Genomic DNA, 27,872 nt, shown 5'->3' on the forward strand with positions numbered 1-27,872 from the left:
GAGTTTTTAAGCACCATTTGAAGTTTACAATGGCCACATGGTAAACAAACCTCATTAGACCCACATACATCACACCACCCAGGAGACCCTCAGGTGTCTTGTTTTCAGAAATGGATCCAAAATCCGCATTTGCCCATGTTGGAAAAAAAAAAAAAACATGGACTTTGCTGGATATATTATGGTGTCTCCAGCTCAAGTTTTGGGGTGTATTGTGTGCAGACATTAGACCTAGCCACACAAGTTGGCTACAGTCTTTATCAGGGGACATATGGGAAAACAAAATAGTAAAACCTTTGTTGTTACCAGTTCAGTTTCTCTGCATTTCTACCTTCAAAATTTAAGCCAGTGTGCTAGAAAGAAGACATTGCGCAAAATGTCCTCTAAATTGCATGCAAGCATAGGTACCCAAAAACTGAGAAATGTGCAAATTTAGGGGATGCATAGGCTTTCTTCACACCTATTTTTCACTCTTTATATTTTACCATATGAATTGCTCTATACTCCTTACACAATGAACAACCATTGTGAGGTGCAGCTCAGTTGTTGGCTCTGTGTACCTCCGGTTCTTGAGAAACCTACAAACAACATGTACCCCCATGACCAGAAAGGTCTAGCAAATGTAGCAGTATATGCTTCTTTAAATCAGCCATAGTAACAAAAGGTTACAGATTAAAACATTGTCACAGATAGCTGTTTTTTCCTACTCAATTTCAATTGTTTCATTTCAACTTTTACTTCCTTTGAGGAAAACTTGAGGGATCCATACAAATGACCCCTTGCCGAATTCAGACTTTTTATCTTTTTAGAAATGTACAGCTTTCCAGCATTACCCATATGCTTCACACCAGTTTCCATTACACAATGGAAATTGATGTAAGGACAAAAATTAGGAAATTTGGACGTCTTAGAAAAATGCCAACACTGTTAAAAAATGTGATGTTCCTAAAAGCTTGGAAAATTGTGATTTTAGCACAGCAAAACCGTTTAGTTGCAACTGAAAACAAATCAAACTTTTTTGTGGAGTACTTTCCCCCCCAAAAAACAAACATTTAGCTAGGGGAAACTACAAACTGTGGGTGCCCTTCGAATTCATGTGATGTTTGGGGAAAAAGATGCAAATTTGCTGTGAATATATTAAGTGCAAAAAAAGTTGTGAAGGTTGAAGTGCAAAGTACTCCAAACAGCCAGAAAATGGATTGGCACTGGGATGGAAAAGCCTCATCAGCTAAGGGGTTAAAACATAACAGGGTGCATTACAGCAGCCAAAACTGAATACAACAACATCACATTGCAAGAATGGAGCACAAAAACAAAAGAATGCCACCAAAATAAACTGGCGTACAACAAATACATAGATACATTTGCTTGCCATAGTTACCATCTGTAAGAAAGTCCTCCCCAAATTTTTGGACAGATACTTGTGGTTATTGACTCTTGGCTGTGCCCTGGGTACTGCTTACCAGTCCCAGTCCCAGGGCCAGGGCTCTGTGTAAAGTGAATATGCAAATTAGGCTAATTATAATTGGCAATATTAACCTACCTATAAGTCCCTAGTATATGGTAGGGCACGTAGGTTTAGGGACCCCAGCATAGGTAGTGCACCCATATGTGCACTGCTGAGGTGCCCAGTGTCATTTTAAAAGCAGACCTGCCTTGCTGGCTGCTTTTAAACTAAAGTTACATGCAAATTCGACCTTGGAATTAAAGTGCTCTGCTCTGATTGGCCAGCCTCAGGCAGCCTGACCAGGCTGCCTCAATGAGGTGTGAAATAGCCTGGGCTGAGCACAAAGAGATGTGCCTGGGGAGGAGAACTTCCCTCAGCAGATGGAGAAGCAGGAAGGGGGAGGGCTGCCAAACTGGTCTTCTAAGGCAGAGAAGGACATTTGGAGCAACCCAGCACCTCCCTCACATCCTGCGAACACTGACAATTAGGTGCCCCCTTGAATAGATTAGGAGAGGGCAGGAGAGGGATGTGTTTAGGATTTTTAGCCACACCAGTGGGTGGGCTCATCCAGATGTAAGCTCCAAAAAACAGTTTCAGCCATGATTAATTTTTAAGGAATGTTACTCCCTGGGATTGATTTTTGCCACACTTCCCAGGAAGTTGTCATCACAGGGGGAAGGACCCTGTACCTGATTGGAGAACCAAGACCGCCCTGTTTTTTACCCTGGAGCAAGCTGAAACTGGCAGACCTGCACCCACACCTCAGATCCCTACAAGGAAGAACTACAGGAGAAGGATTGCCTTGCTGGACCCCTGATCTGCACCTGGACACTGCACTCTGGAGGACTGCACCAGCTGCACAATTGGGCTTCACCACAAGAAGGACTTTGCCTGGCTTCATCTGGTTCAAGGAGGGACTCCCTGTTTACCTACAGGTAAAAAAGTGCTAACCAGAGTCCCCTGCACAAACTCCTGAAGAAACTGACCAGCTGACCACTGTCCAGTGGCCGAATTGGAGTTTGCACCAAGTGAATTTTGGGAGTTGTAGTCCGCACCCTCAAGGAGCATCTCAGAGCTTCTGGAACCTTAGGGTGAGCTGTGGACTGCAAAAGAGCCTTAAAAGAACATCTGGGAGAAGATCCAGAAGTTTGGAGAACTTTTTGAAAAAAAGCTCTATAAAGCGACAGACCTGCCACTGCAACTCTAGCTGGCTTGCCTCAAGCGCGACCTGGCCTGACTTGTGGGTTCGTCCCAGTGAAGAAAATCTCAGAAAAAGTGACTAAGTCTGAACGAAAAAAGTTGACAGGGACCTCCCAAGCAGTGTATCCGAAGAAGGCTCCAAGGACGCTGGCTCAAGATTGAGGTTTGCCCCGGTCGAAGGATTTTCATCGTGAAAAAACGCCTAAGTCCGAAGGCAAAAATCTCCATGAGGGCTCCTGCGACGCGTATCCAAGGAAGATTTCAAGGAGGTCGGATTGGACTGGCGACCTGGTCCCGCTGAAGAAAATCTTCAAGAAAATGACTAAGTCCGAAGTAAACTTTTGACCGAGGCCTCCCACGGGCCGTAGCCGAGCAGGGCTCCATCGCAGTCGGCCTTAAACGTTGATTTTGCCCCAGTCGAGGTGCAACCAGATGATCAGATTGGCACTATTCGTTTCTAAGCACTAAAAAGCATTAATTCTTTAAAAATTCATATATCCGGTTCCCATTATCCCATTTTATTAATTTTGGAGTCATTTTAAAGTTCAGAAGATTTTATATTTTTATGAATTGGTTTTGGATTTTTAAACTGTTTCCTGTGTTTTGTTTAATTACTGTTTTGTGATATTTGAATGCTTTATGCTTTGTCTCCTAAGTTAAGTCTTGTTGCTCGTTGCCAAGCTACCAAGGGTTGAGCTAGGTTTAATTTATTGGGACCCAACTTGACCTAAGTGGCGGTTAGTGGCCCATTCTAAGTGTAGGTACTTACCTGCCCTTACCAATAACCCATTTTCCAACACCATCTCAAGAACGCTGTTTTCATGATATATTGCTAACATGTGTTTGGTTCTGCATGAGCCTTAACTTACCAAAAAAGACATCAAATAGCACCAGTTAAAAATGTTTTCTGATTCAACCCTGAAAGAGACAACTAGTAAAGAGCTAGAGGCAATAATAATTTGATTAATTAATGTTTTCTTCTTGCTCAACTGCACCTGTTCTTCATTTTCTGTTGCAAGAATTGGACAGTACTTTGTATTTACCTTTTGCCTTTCTTGTAGATTTTTCTTAGTTCAATGCACATTCATTTTTTCAATAAATATTGCAAACAAACAGTAGCTATCATCTGAGTTTGAAACTCTGTAATGTCACTAATGGCAATTCGGAGACCTGCTATATTCCTTCACTAGCATGAGTTAAACAAGGTAAGAAAGGGCATAAGGAGCATGAGGTCAACAATAACCAACATGGAGGGGAAGGACTGAGGAAAAATGAAGAAAAGACTGGAGGTATACCTTCAGCGGAAGAATGCAGTTCTGAAATGCAAAATGTCATGGGATGATGGGGACTGGTAAGGAAGGATTTAGCTATAAAGAAAAAGGTAGTCAATGCTTTAGAGATGGTAGGCCATTTAATTGAAGTGAGATGTTACAGAGAATAAATGTGAATAAAACACGAATCATCATCTGTGCAGCAGGATGTTGGACTAAAGGCCATATCCCTTCAAAGAATCTAATTAAAGTATTTTGTACCCTATTTGGGAACGACCTAAAATTCAAACGTGTAGTGTACTTCTAATATGAGTGTGACATGTAAATTGCTATGCTATTAAGATAGTGGAGTTCCCTCTGTCTTCATAAACTATTTTGTCATGTCTTATGTTTAGGCTATTTACACTGTGAGGGACCCAAAAGATCTCCTGGTCTCTCTCTACTACTTTTCCAAAATGACCATCTACTTCAAAGACCCTGGGACCTTTGAGGAGTTCCTTGAGCTCTTTCTGAAAGGGGATAGTAAGTATTTGATGCATGTTTATAAGTCACCATTATTTTCAGGTTTGCTTGTCGCGGGTGCTTCTGAAAAGATGGACAAGATCCTGGCCCCTATGATGAAACCTCCAGGGAGATTAGAGCTCAGCAAACATCACAACATGCTTGCCAAGAGAAGAAGAGGGTAGTTGATCGCTTCCCTACAAACCGCTTAACATAACTTACATCTCAACCATTCCTGTATAAGTTAGGCGTGTTGATAACTGTGGGGAGTGCATGCAAAACATGTTACTCAAACTTATGGAATGCTTATTTTTTCTGTGGCTTTTGCTGGGGGATGTTTTATGATTTTGTTCCTGAAACCAACACAGCTCCTTTTGGTCTCAGTAGCGTGCTTTATCCACCTGTTGTATTCTGTGCCTGTGGGAAGCCACCACTCCTCGGTTAAGCCAAAGAAAAGGATGTGGCCTGTAAGGAAGCACAACGGGGTTGCCTGGGAGGAGCAGGAGGGGTGTTGTTGAATGGAGAGATAGAGAACCACAATTTTATAGCTTTGATCTGAAACAAAACTCCAAAAGTGTTCCTGGAAGCACCCTTGGAGCTCATGGGGAGGCCCCTCATTCCCCAGACCAGCTGACAAATCAGAAAAGACTCCCCTCTCCCCCTCCATTCACACAGAGAGACACCTCAAAGAAACTGCCATTTAATTTCGAAAGGATGGCATAATGGTGGCTAACGCGTGAGGGCCTTTTGTCCACTTCTTCTGTGTCTATGTTTTGTGGGGCGAATTAGCATACTGCTGGGCATTTGTCTGTATATGAGAGAGGACCCACCAGACCCAGATGAGAACCCCCATGATTTACACATTTAAAAATCTCCAGGCTGGCGAGGCATTTCAGCCCTTGCTTTGAATGTTTGTGTAAAAGGCAGGGACTGAAAAGGGAAACCCTTTGAATGAGAATTCCCTTTAAATTAGAATTACTTCGAAAAAATAGCATTAAGGTGTGTTTTCTATAGTGGCTGCTGCCTTCGTAGCGCTTTAACAAAAAGGTATTTCTTTTTTATCTGGTCCGTTGGCTCATGTTTTAACCGCCATAGAGTGATAATAATGACTGTCAGCTCTGGTGGGATTTTAACCTTTCAATTACAGGTTGCTCCAGAGGTCTGTGGTGCGCCCATTGGCACCTGCAGGGAGCTGTGGTGACACTATACCATACTTCTTGAACGTATAGCACTGGACGGGCCTTCAGACGGGAAGGGGGTGTTTGCTTCCACTGATGTCTTCTGGTGCACGGCCTTCCAGCACACCGTATCTGTGGCAGTTTGGGAGGCGGAACAAGGACAGGCAGTACCTGGCGCAACAGTGCCTTGTAATTATAGTGATGTATACCAATGAACAGATCTTTTATTATTCGATTATTTGGTACCTCTGAGGTAACCCACCTATCACTCTGTTTCACATAAAAACAAAAACTACAAGGGAAAATACCATATTTACAATTTCAGTGGTGCAGACTTGAGGCTAAGGTTACATGTATGTTACATTCTGGGAAAATCAAAATAGATAAGGGTGGCGGGAGGATGAACTGTCCTTTGTTAAAGATGCACCTCGCCAGCGGGTGGTTTCGGCTGTGTAAAAAGCTATATGTGTGCATTGTCAGTGTGCTGCTTGTCACGTTAGCGTGCAAGGTGCTCAGGAATAGAGCGAATCACTTTCTGGTGGGCTTTAGTACAACATTAAGACATCACCACTCCCTCGTTGTCATTGCACTTCCGGTCATCAGACTTTAAATACAACAATTAGAGCTATTAGCGTTGTAAACTCCTAGGGCCCCTCTCTCTGTAGAACTTTAATATCTTTAAACAGGGGGAAGGGTGGACAGGATGGGGGATAGGGACGGGGACAGGGGAAAATTACAAATAATTAGTTTTAAAAAACAAGCACGATCGTGCTGTGAAAAACCTTGAAATTGCAAAGAAGTGCTTGGATAAACAATAGAAGTAAACTGGTAGTGATGCAAAGCGCTTGATTACTGCCCAGCAAGATCGTGCTGCGTTGGAAATAAAAATTAAAAGTAGTCCATAAACCATGCGGAACACATGGACCCTCGTACGCTTTCAGTAGTTGGCCGATGCGCTCGAGGAGGGCTAAACACTGCAAAAGTCGTGACGTATTCATGCGTTTCACAAATTAAATCAAGCGAATTTTAAAAGGCAAGCCACAAACCAATGAAAGTGATGGACGTGGTTAAAAGCCCATAGAGAGATTACAACAGGGGCCAGAGCGATTGCGCGCTTGACCCTTAAAAAGTGAAAGATGGAGTGCTGCAGTTAATCTCATGTAGATCCTGTGCACACTGGAGCCATGCTAATACCTGGCGGATGAACCCTAATTAGAGTGAAACTGGTCCTTGGTTGGCTGTGTTACAGTTCATGGAGAACCTTCCTGGCAGTTCAGTCTGTGCTGTTCCCACCAGAGCAGGGTCAAGACTGATTTTGCATATGGTTGGGTTCCAGCTGTGGTGGCATGGTGTGCAAAATAACAATGGACTGGAATGTGGCCCAAGCAATAACCAGTAGCTGAGATTAATGCAAGCATTCCACCCATCACTTGTTCGTATTTTTTAGTGTTTTCTAAATTGGCAGCAAAATCACCTCAACCACACCAGTCTACATTAGAATTTCTGATTCATTTTCGGTTCATTACATTATGAATCCTATATTTCCACAGATACTCCAGTTTTCAAAGGGTCTCTTCAATTCTAGTTTGGCAACAAATTATTGTGTAATCATAATTGATTACAATAGATACACATATGATAACTATTACAAAAAAAATAAAGATTGTATAAATGTACCAATTTGGACATGGAAAGAAGCAAGCCATCATGGGGAGATACTTCCAAGTTAAAACATTTATCGTTTAGGTATTTGAAAGGTTATAAACCTAGTCTAAATATCTCATCAATGTGCTTGTAAATGGAGAGATTTGATTAGTGAAACACCATTAAACTGCTTCTTTAGTTGTCATGATATTTGACTTAACAGTGTAGGACGAATACATATAATATGATCTATAGCTAAGAGTTTGTAACCACACTGACAACAAGAATTGTTGTTCCTGAGTTTAGGATTCCAAGGCTTCTGAAACTAAGCCAAGGGGATGTAAAGTAGTCTGAATTTCATGAATTTTCTTCTCATTGCAGTTTCAAAGTTGTAATAAGATTGCTTGATGTTTACGGAGGAAGTAAACTAGGTATCTGTGTTTGTATTTGTTAGACCTGGCATTCTTGGTGTGGTCTCCCCTGTCTTTTCTGCCTCTGCTTCCCATGTTTTGACTATGTGCTGGACCATGTTTTGGTACTCTGGGCACTTTACCACTACTGACCAATGCTAAAGTGCAAGTGCTCCTGTGTAAAAGGTATGTGTAATTGGCTTTCCATGATTGGTACATTTTATTTACTAGTACATCCCTAGTAAAGTGCACTAGAGGTGGCCAGGGACTGTAAATCAAATGCTACCAGTGGGCCTGCAGCACTGGTTGTGCCACCCTGTCAACATCAGGGCAGTGCGCGCTCTACGGGCAACTAGAATGCAAAAACCTAACAATTTCAAGCTAACATAATTTATGCATTGTGCTGATATAATGTTGTTTAACCTTTTGCATTGCAGAGTTTAATCCTGAAAACGTATGTTCAGCATGCATATAAATACTGTTCACATGCAATGTACTGCTGCAGGCTTTCAGACTGTGTCAGGGTGTGGTCCCCTTCCAGGGCCTTCTAGAAGCTTTCCCTGCAGCATGCCTGGGTGTGGTTGGTGGGCTGGGCTAAGACTCTATAAAAGGGAGCCAGCCCAGCTCCACGTGCTCACTATTCAGAGGTCCCGGTGCAGAGCAGCAGCAACTTCCTGAGCTCCTGTTCCGGAGGCCTACTTTGATCTTCCAGGCCTTTGCCCTTCATTTACATTGGTGATCCTTGATCAGGGCGCTAAGACGGAGGTCGGGCTGGGCCCCCGATCCCGTTTTTGAAGGCATCCGAGTTCTTGGGCCTAATTTTCATGTTGAGAGATTTTACCTTGTGTGTGTGAATGTGCTCTGGGTTTTTTCTGACATTTACATGTTAATATTCGAATCGGCAAAACACGCGATTCGTTCCTCGTGCTTTAACCCTTGATATTCATTGTGCGCTACCATTTCTTGGCAGTTATATGGTGGCATTCGAATCGGCAAGATGCGCGATTTGTTCCTCGTGCTTTAACCCTTGATATTCATTGTGCGCTACCATTTCTTGGCAGTTATATGGTGGCATTCGAATCGGCAAGACGCGCGATTGGTTCCTAGTGCTTTAACCCTTGATATTCATTGTGCGCTACCTTTTCTTGGCAGTTACATGGTGGCATTCGAATCGGCAAGATGTGCGATTCAATTCTTGCGTGTAATTCATGTTATTCATTTTACATTACCATTTCCTGACATTCATATGGTGACAGTCGAATTGGCAAGAGGCGCGATTCTATTCCGGTGTCTAGATTCATGTTATTCCTTGTACGCTACGATTTCTTGTCATTCATAAGGTAGTCTTCGAATCGGCAAGTCACGCGATTCCTTTTCTTGTGTTTAATTCATGATATTCAGTGTGCGCCACCATTCCTTGGCATTCACATGGTGGGCTTCGAATCGGCAAGATGCGCGATTCATTACTGGTGTCTAATTCACAATACTCATTGTGTGTTACCATTTCATGACATTTACTGGCTGAGATTCGAATCGGCAGAACGCGTGATTTATTTCTTGTGTTTAAAATCACGGTGTTCATTATGCGCTGCCACTCGATGGTATTTACTTGGTGGTTTTCGAGTTGGCAAGACGCATGATTTATTTCCTCGAGTCTAACCTATGTTATTCATGGTGCACAATCATTCCATGGTATTTGCAACCTTTGTGAAAAACTGCAATGTGCACAATTCATGTTCCGGCAATTTTGAGAAAACAAAAATGTTAGAGTTCTAGATGTGATGTTGTATGTACATAACAAGTTCCTCAAAACACGATTCATATGATGGTTTAGAAATCATTCATATTATTTCCTGATCCTCATGCAAAAGATAATACTTGAATTTGAAAGTTGCATTTAACCTTTCTTGATTTCCTCACAGGTATCCAGTCATCTTGAAGCCTAGTTATTTAAGTCTATGCTTATGTTGTCCATGTTTTCAGAATGACAATTCTTAGAGTCATAGCCTAGTACTGATTAATATGATATAATCTTGATATTGTGTGTTTTAACCCCTTTGCTTCCTACAGGTCTCCTTCCCAGCTGTTCCCTTCTAATCCCCTTTTCCCCACTTGGACTCTCTTAGACTCTGTGACAATTCTAATCAGAGTATTGGAGCTGTCTTGTGGTGGAAGTGTTGGGAACGTGCACAGACCCCGAGGATCTGGTGACTCTGACAGAATAGTGAGCCCACAAATTATTATCCTCCTGGTTATTGTTTGTTTTCAACATGGCCACACTGGACAAGGTAGTCAAGGCTATCACTAAGCTCCAAGCAGAGGTGGCATCATCAAAAGATTTGGCAACTAGCCTAGCTGAGAGAGTGAGTCAGTTACAGGATAAGGTAGAGAAGAAGGAACAAAATTCCACAGGTGTGTCTTGGCCAGGTCCTTCTTCTGAGACTTCTGGAGGTAATCCGACAAACATTTCCCTCAATGTTCCTTCAACCATTCCTTTAGCTCCCCCAGAACGTTTCTTAGGCGACCCCTTGAAAGCGCAATCTTTCCTGGTTCAAGTGGAATTACACTTCACCTGCAGACCACATACTTTCCCTGATGCCCAGTCCAAAGTAGCTTTCTTGTTATCATATCTGACTGGAGATGCAGCTACCTGGGCTATTCCTCTTTTGCATAAAGACAGTCCCCTGCTGTACAACTGGCGAAATTTTGTTTGCGAGTTTTAACAAGTTTTTGATCGTGGAACTGTAACATTGTCAGCAGATCGTGAATTATTAGACTTACAATAAGGGAATCAGGACTTAGGGGGTCATTCTGACCCTGGCGGTCGGTGATAAAGCGGCGGCCAACCCGCCAACAGGCCGGCGGTCAAAAAAATGCAATTCTGACCCTGGCGGGAACCGCCAACACAGCCCGCCGCATTAACACTCCGACCACCACGGCGGAACAAACAAACAGCGCGGCGGTCACCGCCAACAGCCAGGCGGCAGACAATGTACCGCCCACCCTATCACGACCCACCAATCCGCCACCTTTTCCGGGGAGGGAGCCCCGCCGATAAAAACACGGCGGAAACAGACATTTCCAATGGAAAACGCTCACCTCGAGACACTCCACGCGGAATCCGGACAGCATGGAACCCGAATTGAACATCATACCTGCTCTCGTCTACCTGCTCATCTACCACGAGTACGAACTCCGGCGCAGACGTCAACGGTGAGTACTGCACCTACGACACACGGGAGGGGGGAGGAAGAAAGGTTATGGGCATACACATATGCAACCCCCCCACCCCCCCAATATGTACACACCAATGCAGAGCAGGAAGTCACAGTGACACCACACAAAGCCCCTTTAAAAATACAATGACACAACCAAATTTGGAATACATTTTCATGTACAAAAAAAGCACCTGGAAATAATTGAGCAACCGTGAAAAATATTTACAAAAACCAAAAAGATATACACATCAGTGTATCACTGAAGTAACAAGTCCTGCACATCCTACGAATCTAACATGTCCGTGGGCCAAGGTTCTGCGAAACAAGGGCAAAGCCCACACACGAGACCTGAGTCCTTTGGAGAGAACACTGCAGGGGCATCCGATGTCAAAACTACAGGCACCTCAGGGGGAAGGGAAGGGGGGGCCACCACAGCCACATGAGTCCACGACGCCAGATCCACGAGGAGCCACCATGCCCACTGTACCATCCTGGGGAGTGCAAAGCCACAGTCTCTCAAGTCTCTGCAGTGGGTGGGTTGCCCACTGGACCATCCTGGGGAGTGCAAAGCCACAGTCTCTCAAGTCTCTACAGTGGGTGGATTGCCCACTGTGCCATCCTGGGGAGTGCAAAGCCACAGTCTCTCAGGTGGATTACAGAGTCCACTGGTCAAGGAGGAGGCATGGTGGGCACAGTGAACCATAAACAGTGCCTGAGACGGCGGGACCCAGCGCAGCGGTGCATGACATGGCGATGTCCAGCGGAGCGGTGCTTGACAGGAAGGGCCCAGCGGAGCGGTGCTTGACAGGAAGGGCCCAGCGGAGCGGTGCTTGACAGGAAGGGCCCAGCGGAGCGGTGCTTGAGACGGCGGGGCCCTGTTCAGCGGTACCTGTCTTCACGGCGGGGCCCTGTTCAGCGGTACCTGTCTTCACGGCGGGGCCCTGTTCAGCGGTATCTGTCTTCACGGCGGGGCCCTGTTCAGCGGTACCTGTCTTCACGGCGGGGCCCTGTTCAGCGGTGCTCTTCTGCACGGCGGGGCCCTGTTCAGCGGTGCTCTTCTGCACGGCGGGGCCCTGTTCAGCGGTACCTGTCTTCACGGCGGGGCCCTGTTCAGCTGTACCTGTCTTCACGGCGGGGCCCTGTTCAGCGGTACCTGTCTTCACGGCGGGGCCCTGTTCAGCGGTACCTGTCTTCACGGCGGGGCCCTGTTCAGCGGTACCTGTCTTCACGGCGGGGCCCTGTTCAGCGGTACCTGTCCTCACGGCGGGGCCCTGTTCAGCGGTGCTCTTCTGCACGGCAGGGCCCTGTTCAGCGGTACCTGTCTTCACGGCGGGGCCCTGTTCAGCGGTGCTCTTCTGCACGGCGGGGCCCTGTTCAGCGGTGCTCTTCTGCACGGCGGGGCCCTGTTCAGCGGTACCTGTCTTCACGGCGGGGCCCTGTTCAGCGGTGCTCTTCTGCACGGCGGGGCCCTGTTCAGCGGTGCTCTTCTGCACGGCGGGGCCCTGTTCAGCGGTACCTGTCTTCACGGCGGGGCCCTGTTCAGCGGTACCTGTCTTCACGGCGGGGCCCTGTTCAGCGGTACCTGTCTTCACGGCGGGGCCCTGTTCAGCGGTACCTGTCCTCACGGCGGGGCCCTGTTCAGCGGTACCTGTCTTCACGGCAGGGCCCTGTTCAGCGGTGCTCTTCTGCACGGCGGGGCCCTGTTCAGCGGTGCTCTTCTGCACGGCGGGGCCCTGTTCAGCGGTACCTGTCTTCACGGCGGGGCCCTGTTCAGCGGTACCTGTCTTCACGGCGGGGCCCTGTTCAGCGGTACCTGTCTTCACGGCGGGGCCCTGTTCAGCGGTACCTGTCTTCACAGCGGGGCCCTGTTCAGCGGTGCTCTTGCAGTATGTCAAGGGAGTCATACCTGGCCTGGACACCCTGCTCAGTCGCCCTCCGACCGTGCTGTGTCAGGCCCCTTCGGGGAGTGAGTCCTGGGCCCTTTGGGGTCGTCCCTTGCAGCCGGGATGGGGCTTGTGGGGCCCTCCTGCTCCGCGCTCCTGGTGGTTGTCCTCTCCACCCTGCTGTCCTTCCGCTCCTTAGATGGGGCTCTCGGGCCCTTGCCTCCCCTGGCTGCTGTGGCCGGTGAAGTGGCCGGAGTCACCTCCTTGGGGGCAGCCGTCTCTGTCCGCTCACGGCGGCCCTTCAATTTCTGGGTCCTCTTGCCTGGGGGGGGGCTGGCTGTCCCCTTGCTGCTCACCGAAGTGTTACTGCCGCCAAAGGGTGGACTCCACATGCCATGCACCACTTGCACTGTAGTAGTTGGGCTGGTGGTGGCTGAGGTGCCCTTGGTACTTTTCCCAGTTGGAGGGGGTGGGTCGGGGGAGGGAAAGAGGTCAAAACTGGAGAGGTAATTTTTCTTGGGACCAAGGTAAGGGGTAGGAGTAGTGGTGAGAGAAGTGGAGGAAGAGGATGTGGTTGTATGAGAGCCAGGTGTGCTGTCCTTGGGTGCAGGTGACTGGGACGTAGGCTCTGGTGAGGTGGTTGGCTGTTGTTTGGGTGTCTGCCTGCGTTTATGTGTCTTGGAAGAGGGGGTGACAGACACAGTGGGAGAGGACACAGGGGACGTGTAAATGCCAGTGGGGGTGGTGACTGCAGGTGTGCGGACTGTAGTGGAGGGTTTGCTGGTGGTGGAAGAACTGGCTGATGTTGGGGTGCATGCAGGTGTGAGTGTAGACGTCACAGGGAGGGAGGAGGGAGACGAGGAGGACGGGGACACAGAGGTGGTAGTGACTGTTGATATGTCTGCATCTGTGTGTTGCTTGGGTGAATGCTTGTGTTTTCTGTGGTGCTTATGTTTGGATGAGCTGGCCTTGGGTGTTGAGGTGTGTGCAGGCTGGTCTGATGGTGTGGATGGGATAGGTTGAGGTACAGGAGACAGAGAAAGGGTGGAGGCAGATAGAAGAGGGAGACTGGAGACAGGGACAATGGCTGCCGTCAGTGCTGAGGCCAGAGCAGTGAACGCTCGTTGATGGGCAGCCTGACCCGAATGAATGCCCTCCAGGTAGGCATTGCTCCGATGCACCTCCCTTTCCACTCCCTGGATGGCATTCAGAAGGGTAGTCTGCCCAACAATGACCGTCCTCACCAGGTCAATGAGCTCCGCACTGAGGGCAGCAGGGGTAACAGAGGCAGGGGCTGAGGTGCCTGGGGCGAAGGAGACGCGCGCCTTCCTGGCTGAGCGGCCACGGAGCGAAGACTGAGGGGCTGCTGGGAGGGCGGTGCTGGTGCGCTGGGTGGCGGCTGTACCTGTTGTTGCGGGGGGCACAGATGGTGCCGCCACCGCTAGGGAGCTCCCAAACGAGGACGTGTCCGTGTCGCTGGTGTCTCCACCGGACCCCGTTGTGGTGCTCCCCTCGCCCTCCGGATCACTGGTGCCCTCGGTGTCTGTGTCAGTGCCCACCGGGGCCTGGTGACCTGCAGCTCCCTCCTGCTCCGACGCCAAATCTCCTCCGCCTGATGATGCTAAAACACAAGAAGACAAAGATTTAGGGTGGGGGGAGAAATTAAACAAAGTTGAGTGCATGCCTTAGCAATACCCTTTGCGGAGAGGACAGACACAGGTGCCTCGTGCACTAAGTCGCGAACTTGGGGTACACTACTCAGTACTTCTGACTAGGCAAACAGGTCTAGGGACAACACACGAGCACATGTGTGATGCTGGAGCATGGGTAGCTGCACTTGGCACCCTACAGAGGTGGGAGGCGGGGGCACAGGGCCATGGCTAAGGGAGCGGACTACACTACAGAGAGCGCCCGGGCCTAACGTCACCCACAGCCCTCCTCCCCCACCCAGACGCCTCCAATGCGCATACAGATAGGAGAATGTGCGGATACTCACCCCCTTGTGTCTGCTGTGCTGTCCTCAAGCGCCCATCCAAAGTAGGGTAGGCCACCGCCAGGATCCGGGACATCAGGGGGGTCATGGTGCGACTGGCACCCCTCCTAGGTCGGGAGGCCATCCCCAGCAGTGTTTCTGCGGTCTTCCTCGTTCCGCGGCGGATGTCCTCCCACCTCTTGCGGCAGTGGGTGCCCCGTCTGTTGTGGACCCCCAAGTTCCGGACTTCCTCGGCGATGGCACGCCAAATATCGATTTTCTGGTGGGCGCTCACCTGTTTGACATGTACAGGGTGGGAAAGAGAAACCGTCACATATCTGCATGTTTGGAGTACATGCCCCCCCCTCCCCAACCTTGTCATGGTTCCCATTCTCTCATCTGTCGTGCGTTGCACTCCCCATTCCCTCCACACCCCACCAACTTACACCCCCCCCCTCCACACAGGCATAACCCATTCAATGTGCACTGAGTGTACTCACCTGTTGGTCTGGAGGACCGTAGAGTTGCGCATACTGGGGGAGGACCCCGTCCACGAGCTTCTCCAACTCTTCTGAACTGAAGGCGGGGGCCCTTTCACCAGTAGCAGCAGCCATTGTCACTTCCAGACCGAGTTCACAGCAGCACTTGCAGTATAGGTCCTCTCCTGTGGATGATCAGGTCTCGAATGATTGAGCAGATAGAAAATGGCGGTCACGCCCGCGGCGGTGCGTACCGCGGCGGTGCGTCCCGCGACCGCCGGCGCACATCGTCATTGGCTCCTGAAACCCATAGGCTTCAATGTTAACCAATGCGTCTTCACACAGCAGTCTTCGACTGCCTACCGCCACGGTGTGCCCCGCCAGCGCAGTGACCTCACATCCCATTGTCCCACTTCACAGGTCAGGCATCGGCCATTTCAAGGGCCCACATGGCTTAATTTCTATTGCGTCACACAGGCCTAGGCCTTGCAATGGCACACATACAAACATATCAAACCATACATTTACCTGTACTGTGCAAGCTGTGTTGTACGTACCTGTGAGTGGATTGACTCTGTACTCCATATTCTCCTTCCTAGGCACCGTCCGCTGGGACTAGCGATGAGAAGGAGGAATCCTCGCGTGTACCGGCCGCTGGTGGACCTGTCCACAATGGAAGAACGCAACATAATACTACGATACCGACTTGACCGAGCCTCCATCCATGAACTGTGTGCCCAGCTGGAGCCAGCCCTGATGTCCCCCATCCGCCAACCCACAGGAATTCCCCCTCTAGTGCAGGTTCTGTCTGTCCTCCATTTCTTTGCAACTGGCTCATTCCAGACAACAGTGGCCATGTCACCTGGGATGTCTCAGCCTATGTTTTCCAAGATCTTATCCAGAGTGTTGTCTGCCCTGATGAAACTCATGCGGAGCTACATCATTTTCCCAGAGGAGGGTGATTTGCCTACAGTGAAAGCTGATTTCTATGCCCTTGGACACATCCCCAACATCATTGGTGCAATTGATGGGACCCATGTGGCTTTAGTCCCCCCAAATGACGATGAACAGGTGTACAGGAACAGGAAGAATTACCATTCAATGAATATCCAGGTGGTCTGTTTGGCTGACCAGTACATCTCCCATGTAAATGCCAAGTTCCCAGGGTCAGTGCATGACGCGTATGTTATGCGAAATAGCAGCATTCCCTATGTGATGGAACAGCTACAGAGACAGCGTGTGTGGCTAATAGGTGACTCTGGTTACCCCAACCTGCCGTGGCTATTGACCCCAGTGAGGAATCCCAGGACCAGGGCAGAGGAACGGTACAATGAGGCTCATGGGCGTACTAGGAGGGTGATTGAGCGAACCTTTGGGCTCCTGAAGGCCAGGTTTAGGTGCCTGCATATGACAGGTGGATCCCTAATGTACTCACCAAAGAAGGTGTGCCATATCATCGTGGCGTGCTGTATGCTCCACAACCTGGCTTTGCGACGCCAGGTGCCTTTCCTGCCGGAGGATGGTCCAGATGGTGGTGTGGTAGAAGCCGTGGAGCCTGTGGAGAGTGAAGAGGAGGAAGACTCTGAGGACGACACAGACAATAGGGACAGAGTGATACAACAGTATTTCCAGTAACACCCAGGTAAGAATCACCCACGCCATTTCACAATTGCTTATAGCCTCCTGCATCTGTACTTTCTGTAGTTCCCCACAGATGTTTTTCATTAATCTTTGCCTTTCCCTTCCCTTCTCAGTGCTGTCTGACTCAGTACCTGACATCTGCTTGGTTCGCCCATGAAATACAGCGTATTGACATTGGTATGTTGTCATGACTAATTGACAGAACAGAAATTGAACAGTAATATGTAATACATTTGTTAATAATACAGCATGACTCAAAACAGATTTGTGTGCAAAATGTGATTTATTTACAGTGCTAGATATCGGTACATGTGATTCTAAGGGTGATGGGTGGGGGTGGAGGAATATCCATGGCAGAGTCCAGTTCTCAGTCTCACAGGTGCATTGTCCTTTTGCCTGTGGAAGGATGGAGCATAGGCAGTTCATGGTTGGACAGGGTGGCAATGTGGGACAGTGGGAAGACTTGAGGGGGTATGTCCTGCTGGCGGGGGTCTTGACATCCTACTCTGTCTTTTTTTTGGATCTCAGGCTCCTTTTGCGGGGTGGTTGTTCTTCAGCAGGAGGTGGGGTTCTGGGGGGCTGTCGAGGTGTTGGGACCTCCTGTCCACTAGCGCCGGCGGAGGTGGTAGGCTGTTCCTGGTCTGGGCTAGTGACAGGGGCCCTGTGTGGTGCACCATGGTCCCGCAACACGTCCTCTATCCTGTGGAGGGCCAGGACGATGGTCCGCATTGCGGTCCCGATGATTCTCAGCTCCTCCCTGAACCCCATGTAGCGTTCCTCCTGCTGTGCCTGGATCTCAGTGAACCTGGCCAGTACCGTCGCCATCGTTTCTTGGGAGTGGTGATAGGCTCCCATGAGGGTGGTGAGGGCCTCTTGGAGAGTGGGTTCCCTGGGCCTCTCCTCCCCCCCCTGTCGCACAGCAGCCCTCCGAGCTGCCCGGTTTCCCCCGGCCTCTGTCCCCTGGACAGTGTGCCCGCTACCACTGCCCCCAGGTCCCTGTTGTTGTTGGGGTGTTGGGTTAGCCTGGGTGCCCTGTAGTGGCAGACACACCGCTGATTGAGCTGTCCTAGAGACAGAGGCATGGGCCCGCTGGGTGGGAGCTGTGCTGGTGTTGGCAGAGGGGGTCGGGTCTGGTGTGGCCTGTGGCTGCCTGAGGGGAACCGACTGCCCAGAGGTCCCCGATGGTCCGGGCTGGTCATCAGGTTCACTGTCGCCAGAGCTGCTATCCTCAGTGTGGGCCTGTTCCGGTGGTGGGATGGACACTTTTGGACCCTCCTGGCTGGTGTGTTGTCGTTCGGGTCCTGCATGGGGTAAGAGAGTTTGGTTATTGTTTCTGTGTGTGAAATAGCGAGCATGTTATGGGTGCCCTTGTCCCCCAGTGCAGGCATTCCCTTGAGGGAGGTGTTGTGAGGGTAGTTAGTGGGGGGGGGTTAGTGCAGTGGTCATGCTTAGGTGATGGGTGCCCATGATTTGTGTTGGCATGCAGGAGTTGGTGTTGGGATGGGTGGGTTGTGCTGGTGAGACATTGTCAGGGAGGATGTGTGCTGGGGGGTTGGGGGTGAGGGTGGGGGTGTGGGTTGGCATTCTGGTGGGGTGGGGGGGATATAGTAGTTGAGATTGGACTTACCAGAGTCCATTCCTCCGGCTACTCCTGCGAGGCCCTGAGGATGCAGGATGTTCAAGACGTCTTGCTCCCACGATGTGAATTCGGGAGGGTTGGGTGGGGGTCCGCCGCCAGTCTTCTGGACCGCGATGTTGTGCCTGGAGACCATCGATCGGACCTTCCCCCGTAGGTCGTTCCATCTTTTGCGTATGTCCTCCCTATTCCTGGGATGCTGTCCCACCGCGTTGACCCTGTCCACGATCCGCTGCCATAGCTCCGCCTTCCTAGCTATACTGGTGTGCTGCACCTGCGAGCCGAAGAGCTGGGGTTCCACTCTTAGGATTTCCTCCACCATGACCCGGAGTTCTTGGTCCGAAAAGCGTGGGTGCCTTTGGGGTGCCATGGGGTGGTGTGGGTGAGGTGTGAGGTGGTGTATGTGATGATAAGTATGTTGGTGAGTGGTGCTTTGTGCTACTATGTGGTGTGTGTGATGGTGTAGTGTGCCTCAGTGTGTCTTGCTTTGGATTGTCTGCTGTGTCTCTCTCTCCTTCTCTCAGTAATTATGGTCGCAGGGGTTTGTGGGTGATGTGGGTGTGTGTTTTATAGTTGGTTGATTGTGTGGGAGTGGTGTGTGTATGTGTATCAGGTGTGTGTATTTCAAATTGTCCAATGTGGCTGTGTTTTGGTGCTGTGTGTGTATTCTGACCGCAGCGGTGTGTAGCGCCAATGGAATACCGCGTTTGAATGACCGCCGTGTGGATTCGTGGGTCGTAATGGCATGGGCGTATTTCTGTTGGCGTGACGGTGGAGGTTTGGTCATCTCCAGTTTCTCGCTGCCCGCTGATGTGGCGGGCTGCAGTGGAGGACGGAATTTTGGAGGTTTGGCCGTTGTGGGTCAGAATGACCGTGGCGGTTAACCGCGGCCGCGGCGGTGTTATGGCGGTCTTCTGACCGGCGGTAAGGGCCTTTTACCGCCGAGGTCAGAATGACCCCCTTAGTGTCATATTTAGCCAACTTCAATCGGCTGGTCGCCGGGACATCCTAGCCTGAGGAAAAACAAGCGGCCTTGTTCTACAAGGGACTCAAAGAGATATTCTAGCTCAAATAGACCCGCAGCTTACAGACTGTCAAGAATTGATAAACCTTGTTTTGAGGCTGGATCATCATTTAACAGAACGAAAATGAACATGCAAAAAGACTGAAAAACATTCCTGGGGTGTTCACGATAATAGAGACTCCAGAACTCCGAAAGAAAGAACGCCAGAACCTATGGAAATTGGAACCATCAGGAGACCTTTGACCAAAGACGAAAAGGACCTATGTAGAAAGAATGGACAATGTCTCTATTGTGGGCGCAAGAGTCATTTTGCCAAAGAATGTCCAATCAAACCAAAGAGCAAACGAGGTCCGATCCAGAAGGTTGCAGCCAATGCACAAGTCGAGTCAGAAAACTAAAGCACCCAAGATGCAGAGAAGGGTTGCTCTTGGGTGTCATTGTGGACCCTTCACAATCTAGACATCTCAAACTGAGTATAAAAGTTCAGGTAAAGAAAAAGATCCATTTCAAGAAGGCTCTAGTCCATTCCGGGGCTACCGGGAACTTTGTTGACACCCAATTGGTTTGTGCATGGGGGATCCCATGTATTGAAAAAAAGACCCCAGAAATTATCCAGGGAGTAGATGGAAAACTCTTGACTGGAGGTCCGGTAACTCTTCAGACTGTCCCCTTGTCGGTGATTTGTCAAGATAAGAATCAAAGAAAGAAACATGAAGAGAAAATCATCCTTGACGTGATCCATGCTCCCAAGTATGGAATTATCCTTGGCTTACCATGGTTAACTCATCACAATCCAGAGATTAATTGGGCAGAACGAAAGGTCGTGTTCTCATCTGCGCTATGTAAAGAACAATGCCTCCAAAAGTTTCAAGTATCAAAATTTGGCAACTCTTACATAGCCACTGTCGCGGAGAAAGAAGTTAAATTGCCCAAACAGTATTCATCTTACAAAGATGTATTCCATGAGAAAGAAGCAGAGAACGTACCTCCTCATAGATCTTATGACTGTCAAATTGATCTAGTTCTAGTGCGATACTCCCCAACTGTCGTGTATACGCTGTGTCAGAACATGAAAATCAACATTTATGAAAGTATCTAGATCAATTCTTGGAGAATGGTTTCATTCGCCCTTCTAAGTCTCCTGCAGCTTCTCCTTTGTTTTTTGTTCCGAAGGTGAATGCAGAACTTAGGGCTTGTATCGACTATAGGGGATTGAACAAAGTCACCATCAAGAATAAATATCCTTTGCCCCTAATTCCGGTCTTGCTGGAACAAGTAAAGAAAGCAAAAATCTACTCGAAGCTTGATCTTCGAGGTGCTTATCATTTGGTCAGAATGACCGACGAGAGCGTCAGAGAGGGCGACGAATGGAAAACAGCGTTCAAGACAAGATATGGCCTCTTTGAATACACCGTCATGCCTTTTGGTCTGTGTAATGCTCCAGCAGCATTTCAATTTTTATTGAATGACGTTCTTAGAGAGTACCTCGACATTTTTGCCATAGTCTACATCGATGACATTTTGATCTACTCAGACAATGAAATGAACATGTACAACATGTCAAGAAAATTCTTGCAGCCCTTCGAATGCACCATTTATATTGCAAACTAACCAAGTGTGAGTTTCATGTTACCACAGTTGAGTTTTTAGGGGTTATCCTTACCCCTCAAGGTATGGTGATGGCAGAAAAGAAAGTAAAGGCCATATCTGATTGGCCCACCCCAAAGACTGTTCGTGATGTACAATGTTTCCTGGGGTTTGCAAATTTTTACCGGAGGTTCATAACTCATTTCTCCCAGACAGTGGCTCCAATCACTAAGCTATTAAGAAAGAAAGAAAAATGTGTATGGTCTCCAGAAGCTGACCAAGCCTTTTCAACTTTGAAGGAAGCTTTCTCCACTGCCCCAGTCTTGACTCATCCTGATGCGGATCGACCCTTCATAGTGGAAGCTGATGCTTCAGATGTGGCAATAGGAGCAGTCTTGTTGCAACGAAACAAAGACACTGGTCAACTTAATCCTGTAGCTTACATGTCTCGGAAGTTGAACGTAGCCGAACAGAACTATGTCATTGCTGAAAAAGAGCTTCAGGCGATTCGTGACGCCTTTAAAGAATGGAGACATCATTTGTTGGGTGCCAAATACACTGTCACGGTATATACCGATCATCGCAAACTTCAGTTCATGAGTTCCGCCAGACTTTTGACTCCTCAGCAATTACGCTGGATGCTGTTTTTTGCAGATTTTGTGGTAACTTTCCGGCCTGGTAAACGACAATTGCAAAGCTGATGCCTTGTCCCATCAAGAGTCTACCACGTTGCCTGCAGTTCAAACCTCCAGAGCTATCATTTCTCCAGACAAAGTCCTATGTATCATAAAAACTGAAGATTTATTTGAAGACATTCGCAATTCTTTCACTGTTGAGAAATGGCAGACATGGGCCCAAGCAGATCCCAAAAGGTCAATCAAGCAAGGATTACCTTTTCATGATGCTCGTTTGTTCGTGCCCACTACCAAACTTCGCAACATAGTGTTTCATTGGTTGCATGTTATACCTACGGCAGGTCATCCAGGTACTCCTAAAACTCTTGAATTAATCCAATGTTTTTTTTGGTGGCCTACCCTAACAAAAGATGTAAAAGCGATGGTAAACAACTGCGAAGTCTGTGCTCGCACTAAAACAAGTCATTCAAAACCGAAAGGGTTGTTGCATCCACTCCCAACTCCAAGTCGTCCTTGGGAGCACATTTCTTAAGACTTTATTACAGGTCTACCAGTGGTTCAACAACTTTCAGTAATCCTGCTGGTAGTAGATAGTCTCACGAAATATGGACATTTCATTGCCTGTAAGAAATTGCCCACTTCCAGTGAACTGGCAACTATTTTACTGAATAGAGTGGTTCGTTATCATGGACTGCCGAAAATGATCCTCTCCGATCGAGGGTCGCAATTTGCCTCCAATTTCTGGAAGACATGGTGTAAAACACTCCAAGTGACATCTACACTATCTACTAGCCACCATCCTCAAACAGATGGTCAAACTGAGAGATTAAATCAGACTTTGAAGCAATACCTGCGTGCTTACGCTGGAAAAGCACTTCATTTTTGGACATCAATGCTCTGGTTAGCTGAGTTAGCCTACAATAACTCATTCCACACTTCTACTGGCGTTACACTTTTTTTTCAGCTTGTTTGGCTATCATCCTGACACCTTGCCCATCACAATCCCTCAAGAAAGTTATCTTACTGCAGCTGTGTCAGAAACCATTCAACATCTGCATCAAACCCAGAAATTGATTCAACAGCATTTAGAAAAGGCCAAACAAAAATACAAAAAGCATTATGACAAGAAACATTGTGAGGGACCGCAGTATCAACCAGGTGATAAAGTGTGACTTTCCACAGAACATATAGACTTCAAGAAGAAGCACATGTTCAACCCCAAATGTATAGGTCCTTACACTGTCCTTCAGCAAATCAACCCTGTGACCTATAAACTGCAATTGCCAAGATCATTACGGATTCATCCAGTGTTCTACACGTCCCTCTTGAAAAAGGCAGCCCAGAAGGTCCGCCCACATCCAGCTCCAGTTCTAGTACAGGGGGAAGTAGAATACGAAGTCAAGAAAGTGTTGGATTCTAAACTGAGAGGGCGTAATCTATGGTACTTAATCTCATGGAAAGGTTATGGCCCTGAAAGTAACTCATGGGTTTTCGCATCTGATATCCATGCTCCAGTACTTGTGAGGTGTTTTCATCGTCTCAATCCAGACAAACCGGGCCCTAGAGTGCGTCTTGGAGAGGGGATTACTGTCAACATCAGGGCAGTGCGTGCTCTACGGGTGACTAGAATGCAAAAACCTAACAATTTCAAGCTAACATAATTTATGCATTGTGCTGATATAATGTTGTTTAACCTTTTGCATTGCAGAGTTTAATCCTGAAGACTTATGTTCAGCATGCATATAAATACTGTTCACATGCAATGTACTGCTGCAGGCTTTCAGACTGTGTCAGGGTGTGGTCCCCTTCCAGGGCCTTCTAGAAGCTTTCCCTGCAGCATGCCTGGGTGTGGTTGGTGGGCTGGGCTAAGACTCTATAAAAGGGAGCCAGCCCAGCTCCACGTGCTCACTATTCAGAGGTCCCGGTGCAGAGCAGCAGCAACTTCCTGAGCTCCTGTTCCGGAGGCCTACTTTGATCTTCCAGGCCTTTGCCCTTCATTTACATTGGTGATCCTTGATCAGGGCGGTAAGACGGAGGTCGGGCTTGGGCCCCCGATCCCATTTTTTAAGGCATCCGAGTTCTTGGGCCTAATTTTCATGTTGAGAGATTTTACCTTGTGTGTGCGTGAATGTGCTCTGGGTTTTTTCTGACATTTACAGGTTAATATTCGAATCGGCAAGACGCGTGATTCATTCCTCATGCTTTAACCCTTGATATTCATTGTGAGCTACCATTTCTTGGCAGTTATATGGTGGCATTCGAATCGGCAAGACGCGCGATTCGTTCCTCGTGCTTTAACCCTTGATATTCATTGTGCGGTACCATTTCTTGGCAGTTACATGGTGGCATTTGAATCGACAAGACGCGCGATTAGTTCCTCGTGCTTTAACCTTTGATATTCATTGTGCGCTACCATTTCTTGGCAGTTAAATGGTGACATTCGAATAGGCAAGATGCGCGATTCATTTCTTGCGTGTAAGTCATGTTATTCATTGTACGTTACCATTTCCTGACATTCATACGGTGGCATTCGAATCGGCAAGAGGTGCAATTCTTTTCCGGTGTCTAGATTCATGTTATTCCTTTTACGCTTCCATTTCTTGTCATTCATAAGGTAGTCTTCGAATCGACAAGTCGCGCGATTCCTTTTCTTGTTTTTAATTCATGATATTCAGTGTGCGCCACCATTCCTTGGCGTTCACATGGTGGGCTTCGAATCGGCAAGATGCGCGATTCATTACTTGTGTCTAATTCACAACATTCATTGTGTGTTACCATTTCATGACATTTACTGGCTGACATTCGAATCAGCAGAAAGCACAATTTATTTCTTGTGTTTAAAATCACGGTGTCCATTATGCGCTACCACTTCATGGTATTTACTTGGTGGTTTTCGAGTAGGCAAGACGCGTGATTTATTTCTCGAGTCTAACCTATGTTATTCATGGTGCACAATCATTCCATGGTATTTGCAACCTTTGTGAAAAACTACAATGTGCGCAATTCATGTTCTGGCAATTTTGAGAAAACTAAAATGTTAGAGTTCTAGATGTGATGTTGTATGTACATAATAAGTTCCTCAAACACGATTCATATGATGGTTTAGAAATCATTCAGATTATTTCCTGATCCTCATGCAAACGATAATACTTGAATTTGAAAGTTGCATTTAACCTTTCTTGATTTCCTCACAGGTATCCAGTCATCTTGAAGCCTAGTTAGTTAAGTCTATGCTTAGGTTGTCCATGTTTTCAGAATGACAATTCTTAGAGTCATAGCCTAGTACTGATTAATATGATATAATCTTGATATTGTGTGTTTTAACCTTTTTGCTTCCTACAGGTCTCCTTCCCAGCTGTTCCCTTCATAATCCCCTTTTCCCCACTTGGACTCTCTTAGACTCTGTGACAATTCTAATCAGAGTATTGGAGCTGTCTTGTGGTGGAAGTGTTGGGAACGTGCACAGACCCCGAGGATCTGGTGACTCTGACACACCCACATTAGTAGTCCTGTAAATATGGCTCAGACCTACCACTGCAATGTATGTGTGTGCAGTTTTAAACTGCCAATTTGCAGGGCTAAACCTTCCCTTTTTATACTTGTAAGGCTCCCCTATGGTATGCCATAGGTAGCCCCTATGGGCAGGGTGCAGTGTATGTTAAAGATGGGACATATACTCATGTGGTTTACATGTCCTAACAGTGAAATACTGCCAAAGTAATTTTTCACTGTCGCAAGGCCTTTCTCTTTCACGGGTTAACATTGGGGCTGCCTTTTAATAACCTTAAAGTGTAGTTTCTCTTTGAGAACAGATAGAGATTTGGAGTTTGGGGTCTCTGAACTCACAATTCAAAAATACATCTGTTAGTGAAGTTGGTTTTTAGATTGTTAGTTTGAAAATGCAACTTTTAGAAAGTGGGCATTTTCTTGCTTTAACTATTCTGTGACTCTGCCTGTTTGTGGATTCCCTGTCTGGGTCAGATTGACAGTTGGGATGTTTGTGAATCTCCTCTAGACAGTGAGACAAAGTGAGCTGGGGTGTAGCCTGCATATCCTGATGAGCCATCTGAGCTGGAGTGGATGGAGGAGTGGTCAATTACACCTGAATGGGCTGTGCCTGCCCTCACACAATGCAGTCTCAAACCCCATGGTGTGCGTCTTGGGTCTGCCCTGGGCAAGGCAGGATCTTGTGAACAACAAAGACTTTCCTTTGAAGTTTGACTACGTAAAAGGCAGAAAGGGGTATAAGTATTGGACCCAAAACCCCCGACTTTTAGATCACTGCCAAGAAGAAGAGCTGAGGAGAAGTGCTGCCCCTGCCTGGGACTGTGCTTTGTTGGCCTATCCTGCAATTGCTGATTCTGGATGTAAAAAGGGACAAAGACTGCACTTAGTTTTGTATTCCTGCTTGAAGAAGAATCTCCAAGGGCTTAAACTGAGCTTGTCTCCTGTTTTGAAGTCTCAGGGCTATCAACAGCTTCCTCTGCCAGCACCTGGACACTCTGCTGAGACTTCTGCCATGTCAAGTGGTGCCTTATCCAGTCCCTGGGCCCTTGAAAGGTTAAGCTGGCAGAACAAGAGCTGAAATCCACGCACAGAACGTTGTGTGGGGAAATTTTTGACACACCATCCGCAACACGATAAATGACATGCCACCCACTTTGCTTCTAAAATTGACACTCCATCTGCATCGCGGCTGGGGGATCGATGCATTGAGTGTGGAGAAACAATGCAACACCCACTTATGGCTGCTGATAATGCCGCAAACCCCACGCAGCGCGGTTTTCTAACATGGTGTGACCGGTTTTCTCACGCATTGTCGCTGGGCATCAAAGTCATTGTGAATCGACGCAGATCCAAGGTGCCCTGTCCGGAAATTGATGAATCACTCTCTTGTGAGGGAGAAAAGCGATGCACCGCCTACCCAACCAGAGAAGAAACAACGCATGGCCTCACTTGCGAGTAAGGAATCAATACATCGCTGACTTTTCCAATGCACGCTCGCTTGTGCAGCTTTATTTTTGACGCAAACCAGGTACTTTGTGTAAAATCAACATTTCCATTGTTTTCTATGGAGTAAGACTCTTATTCTTTGGAAAATTCATATATTGACTTGTGTATGTTGGATTTCTGTCGTTTTGGTCTTGTTTAATTTAGATAAATATTACCTATTTTTCTAAACTGGTGTGCTGTCCATTTGTAGTATTACTGTGTGTGTTGGTAGAATTGCTTTACACATTGCTTCTGAGATAAGCCTGACTGCTTGGGCCAAGCTGCCAAGTGGGTATGCAGGAGTTATCTACGTGTGTTTCTCCGTTGCCCTGACTAGAGTGAGAGTCCCTGCTTGGACAGAGTGCAAACTGACTGCCAACCGGAGACCCCATTTTCAACAGTAGTTGAGTGATGACTTCACATCTTCGATAGGGTAAATCAACTTCAGGGTTTTTTAACGAGGTTCTTCAGTTGAATTCGAGAAACAAGTGACAGCATTTCCAAGCATTTCCAGTAATTACTTTACTGACATCATCCAAATTTAAGGCAAAGTGTTTATTTCTGTTATCTTCACGTCCATAAAAGTTAATCTTTTTATGGAAAGGCTGTTGCCATTGACACAGTTACATATATAATTCACTAATGAGACATTACGAAGACTTGCTAATGGTTTTACGTAGAGCTCTTGCCTTATTTTACTGGAGATGTTAATTCCATCAGTAAAATTTAGTATTATGACCACAGTAGAAGAAGAGTATAGTGTTTCAATAAAGGATGCCCAAACCTCGCAAACAATGACTTATCATTTGTTGATCTATGTGCTCCTATGTCAGATCCTATCAGGGGCCAACATTTTTGGCATTGTTTGTTCTTTTGGTAATCACCAACTTTGTCCTTTTCCTGCAAGTTCCATGTTGTTTTTATTGTAGATTTCATTACTGACATGGTAGTCTTTATCAGGTCATTCCATTCTAAGTAGAAGGTTTGTTTCAAGAGTGTCCTTAATTGTTTTCATATTACTTTTTAAGTTCACCATTAAGCAAGTGACGTGATTTTGTGGAAAAAGTCTGGTTTCGCAAATGCAAAATGTTAGTGCTGAAAGATACTGTACCATGGAATTCAACAACACCAGTCAGAAATCCAGTCTGTTGGATGCC

The 27,872-nt window shown here is 47.4% G+C and overlaps 1 protein-coding gene across 1 annotated transcript in view; it reads left to right on the forward strand.

Annotated features, from left to right (window-relative positions):
• Positions 1–27,872, forward strand: part of LOC138246240 (sulfotransferase 2B1-like) — a 475,463-nt gene that overhangs the window by 206,443 nt on the left and 241,148 nt on the right. The window contains exon 4 of the mRNA XM_069200645.1: positions 4,311–4,437. Within this exon, the coding sequence (XP_069056746.1) occupies positions 4,311–4,437 (127 nt within the window). The remainder of the gene's footprint in view (positions 1–4,310; positions 4,438–27,872) is intronic.

The sequence above is a fragment of the Pleurodeles waltl genome, chromosome 7, assembly GCF_031143425.1.
Source record: "Pleurodeles waltl isolate 20211129_DDA chromosome 7, aPleWal1.hap1.20221129, whole genome shotgun sequence".
NCBI classification, from domain to species: Eukaryota; Metazoa; Chordata; class Amphibia; order Caudata; family Salamandridae; genus Pleurodeles; species Pleurodeles waltl.